At 30.3% G+C, this 8,954-nt stretch overlaps 1 protein-coding gene across 1 annotated transcript; it reads right to left on the reverse strand.

Annotated features, from left to right (window-relative positions):
• Positions 1-3,839: 3,839 nt before the first annotated feature.
• LOC146995683 (uncharacterized) lies at positions 3,840-8,183 on the reverse strand. The gene has a single exon (XM_085821632.1). The coding sequence runs from the start codon at positions 5,978-5,980 to the stop codon at positions 4,535-4,537; it is 1,446 nt and encodes a 481-aa protein (XP_085677758.1). The 5' UTR covers positions 5,981-8,183; the 3' UTR covers positions 3,840-4,534.
• Between the last annotated feature and the right edge of the window lie 771 nt (positions 8,184-8,954).

Consider the following 8,954-nt stretch of genomic DNA (forward strand, 5'->3'; position numbering starts at 1 on the left):
CCTCCCATCGCAAGTTTCCTTTCTTTCTTATGACCTCTGAAATTCCACCTGTGTAAAATATTCTCTCCCTTCTTTTTATGGAATGGGATGAAAAACCTGAAATGGATTCTTTCTAGGTACAAGAGATTAAAAAAATGGGAAGTTCATGCATATCTAAGCTGTTTTCGAAATATCTCAAAAAGGTCTGCGCAAGTCTATTGGAAATATCTCAGAAAGAAAGGCGTACGAGTGCATACCATTGTTCTGTCACAAAGGAAATTTCTGAAAAATATTCTTCATATTTTCCTCCCTTACTTTCATACGACAGATTAAATTGCAATAAAAAGTTCGCCTGTTCCCTCGTACTTTTTGTTTTCTAAGTAGAGTTCGTTTACTGATTATAGCAAAGAACACGAAGGCTAGTTTCTTAAAGATTGATGTCTTCTTGGAAGATGTTCTAAAGAAAACTGGATGGTATTTACATTACGAATGGGGAGAGGGAACCACTAAAAAAACCCTATATCCAGTCCATTCGTTGGGAGTTGCGAACGTTTTACTCACTCGAACATAAGCGGATTTATTTAAGTAAAAGAGGAAACGCATGGAATAAAAGTTTTGAATTCCAAAAATTAGTATTAAATACACATTGACGTTAGAAATGCTAATAGCTTCTCCATTCATTATTACAGCATTGCCCTTCACGAAGTCTGGGAAATACGTTACTCTTTCGCTCCGCATACAATTGCAATGTTATTTTCAGTTATAACAATGCATTGCCCATCATAAGAAAAAACTGAGCTATTTTAAAATAATATTTCCGAAACTTTATATTTATTATAATAACATTGCTTTTTGGTTCAAATGATAATAATTATTTGCTTAGCAATGTAAAAAATACGTTGTTTAAAACAAAACGCTTTAAAAAGGTACTGATTTTTAACTACAGTAGAGACCAGGTTATCCGATTAAACAGAACTAAATGTTGGCAGCGGAATAACCAAAACTACAAGCCTCCCAGATGGGAAAGTGATTAGCGATGCTGATTGTCGCACCGATGGGCCCGGCTCGAATCCCGGAGGTGCCATGAGTGTTTGTAAACGTATAGTGACTGTGCGGCATAGGGCACCCAAAGTATGCGGCGAACCGAAAGCCCTTTTGAGAGGTTAGGTGTAGGGGAAGAGGAGTGGAAGACCTTCTTCCCCTACCGCTAACGCCTTCCCTACCACTCCTCGGATTCGGCCCTCAGGGTGCTGTCCTCTTCTTCAAAATTGGAGCAAAACGGAGCATAAGGTGTCACCAGTATGGTGTTCGAAGCCCTGTCCAACGACAGACGCAGTCTTGTTCTTGCCACGATTATTATTTATGAGCTTGTTCTATTCACATCGGATAAGTGAGATTAGTAATAGTAGCCGAAAAAAGACGATAGTAACATATATTGCATAAAAAAAATACAGTGACCTTAAAACGATGCTTTATCACAAACTTGGCGGTAATAAATGTTATAACTGTTGTATATTGAAACCAGTTGGTAATTTTATTCTTTTATGCCCATGATAGCAAAACTACTTTCCCGAAAATAAAGCTAGCCTACTGTATAAATTAAATACCAATGATGATTATTAACGAAAAAATCTAGCTTGAAACAGATTTCCGTTTTGCATTTGATAAAATGCGTAATGTAGCATAATCGAAGGTTATATAGTCGAAAATAATTAGATTTATTGTTGTTTATCAGTATTTAAATAATATTTAAAGCACTGCAATCTGAAAACAGTTAGATTCGATCTAATCTTTCTCAAAAGTCTAAAATTAAAATTTCAAATTATTTAAAAATTTAAATTAAAAAATCAGCATATTAAAAAGGAATAGCTTTTAAAGCTGTATATATCTCTTTCGCATACTTGAAAACATTTTAAACTATTCATTTACAACGGGCCTATACGTTTAAGAACTAATGCCTCAGAAATTGAAAACAGAAAACATAAAATGTTATATTTAAAAGTGTAAAGTGAAAATTGTAGGGAATAAAATGCTATGATTTTTTTCCGCAGTAAATTAAAGCTAATTGGAGACTTGTGGGTTTATTTAACAAATAAATATTTTAATATTTTAAAATTAATTTTGCATACATTTTCCTGAACCGCTTGCGGATGGGGCTTGTAACAATTATTTCTCTCAAGTGGCTGCACATTTAATTTTGCTAGAAGACGTTCACTTACCTGAAACGATAAAATTGTCTTAGATAAAATTGTCTTTATCTTAGATTAGTTTAAAATAAAGATATATAAAAATTATTTGATTCTCAAATGAAAATTATTTGATTGCCCAAAATCACACTCATACTAGAAATTTCTTAATACAAGACATATAAATTACTCCTTTATCTTACGTTCTTTATGCTTTCACATATGAAAATAAACTATAGAGAAATGTTAACCTATTTTTTTTTTCCAAAAAAGAAAAAGATAAGATAAATTTCCCTAAGAAAAAAGAAAAGATAAATTTCCCTAAGAAAACTTTCCAATCATTTAAACATGTTGACGTGTACAAGCATGTTTAAAAGATTCGAATTCCATAAGCGAAGTTAATCCAATTCTCAATATGTACTATGGACCACTATCCAGGATTAGATTGCTTTACTTTGATTTTGTTCCCATCTACAAATGAGACCCATTTAATTTGTTGCGTTATATCAATTAACTCTTTACATTAATGCCCTTACATTAAAAAACAATTACAGTTTGTAAGTCTCTATTACAAACACGCAAGAGTCGTTTTGCATGGCACACCAAAATGTACTTTTATGATTACTCAATCGAGAGAGACAGAGATTCTAGAATATTATCGCAGCTAGTTCTCATACAATTTTAAAAGCACTAGAAGGCTTTTATTTTTTTTACAAATGAAAATACATTTTGTCTATTAAAACAATCTCATTTCTCATCATAATAATAAATACATTTATAAATACTAATAATCATTTTGTATTTAAGCTTTCATCAGATTATATTATTTTTTAATTTCATTTATAAAGATTTAATAACCAAATAATTAATAAATGAATGAAATAATTAAAGCAATTAACTAATTAGAGAATATTTTTATCATTTGAAATATTATTAACTTTCATTAATGTTAGGAATACGCTATGATTTAACATAATCAAAGTGTGTTCTGTAAATAAAAATATTAAGGTACTTAGTGAATTTACAGATAGAGAGTATACAACAAGGAAGTCATGGATATAATTATGAAGTACTTTTATAAAATTTTATTAATAAATAAATTTTCCTATATTTTTTTCATATAAGTCATAATAAATAGTTAAAAATAGAGTTTAGGCAATTTTTTTTATAAATATAACATGATAATTATTCATCCCATAAAATTCTTTATCCATGCATGATAATAAACGTATTTGTTTGCACCAGTTTTCAATCAATAGTTATTGGTGCTGATTATTTTTGCATATTTTTTCCAATGTCTTAATTTCTTTTAAGAGAAATAATCACAGAAACAATTTTCAGAGAAATTTGAAGGTTAAATTATGTTTACCCATTTATACTCCAAGCACAGCATAAGAAATCAGTTTGAAGCAAAAATGTTCATTATAAATTATATTTTCAACTTGAAATCGATAATTTTGCTTAATGGAAAGAAATTGATTAATTTCTTTATTAAAAAAATTCACTGTGAAGTAATAAAATATAAAGCAATCTTCAAACTATAGGACAGAAACTCCTTTGATGAGCGATACAAATATTTGATGAGATACAAACAAATAAAAAAAGTTTTCAAATAAGAAATAATGTAAATTCTTTAATATTTCAAGATTATATGAAGTGAGACAAATTGATGAGCTCAGAGTAAAACCAAATTACATGAATAATAAACTGCATAAAAGTATTTTAACACAAATATTTCGTGTACATAATAACAAATAGAATATAAAGCATCATTTTAGACGATTTATGGAACTTATATTCATTGAAATGAACTATTTACTTTCATGGTGTTAAAAGATATACTAAATAATTAGTATTTCTGTTTATATTACAGTCGATACAATATATATATTTCTCAAATTTGCATTTCTTCATTTTATATCCTACCATATTTAAATTTGAATAAATTACGAAAGTATAATTAAAAACAGATTCAAAATCCATGTATAACTTCCACCTTAAGTTGCATTTACATGCGTCTGTAGAAAACTCCTCTGCTTTAATAAGGGAAAAAATTACAAAGTATGTACTTACATTAATCCTGATACTTGACCTCCTCGAACTATGAAAAGAAGAAGCTGTGTTGATATGCATGATGAACAGAAAGAAGTAAAAAAAAAAGAACATGGCGCCATCTTAAATATTTATTCTATACGAATAGTCAATATGAGCACAGAACCACCATAGAATTTAACAACAGGAGGTTTTGAACACTAATATATATATTTATAACTCTTCCATATTCTTTATAGTTTACAAAATTATTGAAAATAAATAATCCATTCGGTGGTGGGAAGAAGGGAAGTAAACTAACAATGTTTTAAAATGTTTCATGATCCTGAGTTTAGACTCTCCATGACTGCTGGACTCATTTGAACAAGAACAATAATATAGGTGCACAGAGCACTCACTAGTGTAATCAAAATGCTTCTTGTGATATAGAAGAACCTACCAACGGTAAAAGTCACTGGAAAAACAGTAACACGATTTATAATAAGTTGCACTTCATTGTAAACACATTGGTTGGGCATTTCCTTAGACCGTGCAAAGTTGACTATATATGGTATAGTTTGCAGAGCTACTTCGGCCACTCGGCAACCACCAATCACGATAAGAATGACTATGGCTATGGCGTACAGAAAATCCAATACCATAATCACAGTGCCGCCGCTAGATATCAGTCCTTTTTCTTGCCTTAAGAAACTGTTGACCTCGACGCAGATGACAAGTAGCACGAAAGCAAACCAGATAAAGACAGAAGCATTAAAAAGTCTATCTGCTTCGAATACAAGCTCGCAAAGGGTGTTGTGGTCTACAGCCAAGTCGTGGATAACACTAGCTTCTACGATATCAGCTCTGCCTTTCATGAGGATCAGGCTCTTATTTAAACATTCGAACTGGAATTGAGTGTTGCTGCATATGAAGCAGAAGAGAAGGACGAGGAATGCCTTAACTCCCCAGATGAGCATCACGTGTGTTCCCCAAACAAGAAGCACCACGTTATAGGCACAAAGCTCAGACATACACATGGGCTGCACGTACGGTAGATGAGCTTCAAGCATATGATGTATGTCCCAAGACTGTATTATTATGGACAATGCCACAACGTAAAATATTAAGAACAAAACAGTGACCACAACGCCAATAGTCTCCCATCGGTAACTCCTCGTCTCAGAAGCTGATTTTTCAAAATGTAACGTTTGCAGTTGGCATGTAAGCTTGCGAACTCTTTTCACACGTAGTAGAAGGATATCCATCGGGATGACTGTCGTTACTGCATCCACTGAGACAACTAAAGTAAACCACAGATGGCCACTCCGATTTGGTGACCCCAGAAGAATGACATAGTGAACAGCAAAAGCGTGCAAGATGACAATCACTAGGGTCTTGATAATCGGACGGAGGAAACAATGTGTGGCATCTTTTCTTGGAATGTCTTCCAAAAGATCCGTCAGGCCTAGTGTCCATGACCACCAGTAAAATACTTTTGGGGCATCAAAACGTGGTCTGTCTTGGGGATAACTATCATCTCTGTCACTTCTTTGATCACATGAAAGGGGTAGATTTGTGATCTCCATAGTCACATGAGATTCACTGCTACTGCAGTGACGTTTCACGCACTCTAGGTCGAGCATTGTGGTTGGAGACAAGAGGGGTGGTTGGCATGTGGGATACGTTGCCGTGGCACACCTAATTGGCGGCGGTATTTTGGCTATCTGTTTCACCGTATCCAAATCTATCTCAAAGGAATCTACCTGTTTCGGATATAAGCTCATATATAACAATTTAGTTGTATTTTAGCTTTTCAGAAAGCTCTTGAAGGTCTCCCTTCAACTTTAACCAGTCTGCTTTAGAAATTATTTGTAGTTTTAATTGGATTCCTTATCTGGTTCTGAGGTTTGAAAGTATACAAAGACAGTGCTGTTTTACAAAATCTCTTGCAAATAATATAGTTAAATTTTTATGTAGTTTCGTTTAAATTTCTTTCTGATAAATCTTGAATACTTTAGCAAACTTTTATAGCATTGGCAATCATTTAGTATAAGTTAAAATGTCACAGAATGCTTGTTTGTGTAAAGAAAGGTTGACATTAAACTGACTGAAATTTCACTTCAGAGAAGTATATATCAAACAACTGCTGAAATATCTTCTGAAGTTCCAGGTAGCAGCAAATTATTATATTACTAAAAATTTTAACTAAAATGTATATGTGTATAGTATTTTATTAATTGCTAATTGAAAAGCGTTCAGACAATTTGGCATTTGATGTTACTTTATCGTATGCTAATACTAAGTATTTAAATAAATGTTTTGACTAATTTTGATATTGTTTAATTCTACACGGCTAATATTTTACGATATATTATCTCTCTATTTAGACAAAAAAGTATGAATCAACAAATAATCTATAGTTTGTAACACTGAAATAAGTTTTGTCTAGAATATACAGGAAGGACACGGATATTTTACAAAATAAGTTGCTTTCTTCTGTCTTATAGGTAAAATACATACGTTATCTAGTTCTTTAAAAAGTGAAATATTGACGCCTTAATCACAGGTTTAAATAATTTACTTGCTTTATGTAAAGTATATAGTTTATAAATAGCTTATCTAAATTTTATACAGCTAATTTTAATGTTCTAAAAATACTTCTATTTTTAAGAAGATTCTGTGAAGTATCACGGACATCAAAGTGCTCTATTTAATAGGTGTGAATATATTTGTTTACTTGAGCTGTGTTACACCAAATAATATTAAGAACACGTCCTAACTTCTGCTGCATTCAACTATATTAATCAAACCTTTACTATTTGCTAAGTATACTTCATTAAAGGTATTGTCTATAATTTGTATTTTTCTAGAAATTTGGCGTAAATTAGAAATTAAGTAATATTTTGATGTTCTGTTACACGCAAAATTGTGAATATATATTAAGGCACAAGAGATATTTTCAAATAACATTTCTTATAATTTTGTGCTGAAGTATTCGCAAATGTATGCGGTTTGAGTTCCTAGCTTCTTTGACTGATTAAACACTTGAGCAAATTTGTCTAATTAATAAATACAACCAAACATACATTTGAAATAATATTAAAATTTAAATCAAGTAATAGTTTTCGTTTACTACTGCAGAAGCTGAGTTTTTAACGCAAAGCTTCTTATTCCAAAGCAACTTATTGCAATGATATGGGAAGATCTCAAGGAGAGTATTTTATACTCAAAATTCAGTTTTAAATTTTGTAAGATTTGTAATTATAAAATTAATATGAAAATTTTAGGCTGCTCAAACTTTAATGTATTTAAGTTTGTAATGTATTTTTTATTAATAAATTTTCTCCATAAAATATAAATGATTATTTCAGTTTAATATTGAACTGTAGGATATTTTTAATTACGCAATAAAACAATAATGAAAGACGAGAACTGTGTAGTCATCATATTTATAATCAAAATCTTTCCGAAAATGTCTATTATAAATAGTTTACTAAATATTTTTACGTTATACAGGAGGAAACGCTATATAATTTTTAACGTATATTAGCTATCAAAATGCGATTTGAGCAATGAAAAGGTTAGTTTTTCATGCAATAAGAAGGGAAATTTTACCTGCCAATACTGCTTCAAGTAATATTCTTGATTATCTAGCAGGGGTGACCAATTTTCACTATAATTTTAGGGTGTTATTTTTTCTGCTGAGATAATCCGTAAGTAAGAAAGCCCGCTTTACATTTTCTTCTTGGAAAGAGCTTTTTGTAAATCCAAAGGAAAATTACTTATAGCAAAAATCTCGAAGATAAATGATAAATAACATCAAAATGTGTTAGAAATTATTTAATATACCTTTAAGAATTTTCAACCTTGAAATTTAAAGTACTTTGAGCAAGTATTTAGAAATTAAAGAATTTCTAAAGAAATGTATGAGGTTGAGTAAGGATAAAGTAACTATATTATTAATGTTAAAACAATTTTCATTTTAATTTACAATGAGCAAATTTAAAAACAATAATTTAATGTTTAAATAAACGGAAATTTTGTAAATACTGGATTTTTTTGGTTATATTTAGTAACTTAATTTTTTTTTAGATATTTTGTATAAAATAATAAATAAAAAAATTCTGAATTATAATTTTTTGGAATTTTATTTTGTTTGAATTTTAAATTAAAGTTTTTAGAATATCAACTATTTTCTACTATTGCAACTTATACAGCATTTTATGAAAATTAATCAGCGATTTTTTTTCTAAGCTCTCGTTTAAATTCAGTAACTCAGATAGTATTTAAATTATAATTAAATAGATGTTTGTTTCTTGTTTCAATTTCAGGAAAATGATTACTCATAAAATGTCACACTTTGTATTAACGATTGTGGTTTACAAACCTTCCTCACAAGATTGTTTTTTACTTTGTTAATAAATTTTGTGACTTATCTTCTTAGTTTAAGAAATTGATCTCTTTCCACTGGCTTTTTAAAAGAAAACTTAATTAAATCTTTGAAACCGTACTTCTAAAGAAGACATTTTTTATGAATTAACAGTTTATGCGATTTTTCCTGCAATATTTTTGTTCTCTTTTGATTTTCATAACCGTATCTTTAATATTCACAGTACAAATTTCATCCACTTCTGAACTCAAACTTATCTTTTATCCACTCCTAAATTCATATTCATCTTTCTGTAGTTATAATAAACCTGGAGTAACAATACTAATTCTTATTATTCCGATGTTATGAACTTTTTCTCGTAAAAATAT

This window comes from Stegodyphus dumicola, chromosome 8 (assembly GCF_044657685.1).
Source record: "Stegodyphus dumicola isolate Sdum_Otavi_A_Nest chromosome 8, ASM4465768v1".
NCBI classification, from domain to species: Eukaryota; Metazoa; Arthropoda; class Arachnida; order Araneae; family Eresidae; genus Stegodyphus; species Stegodyphus dumicola.

Bases quoted from the DNA above. Each gene is read 5' to 3' on its own strand.
- LOC146995683 (XM_085821632.1), bottom strand. From the start codon at position 5,980: ATGAGCTTATATCCGAAACAGGTAGATTCCTTTGAGATAGATTTGGAT.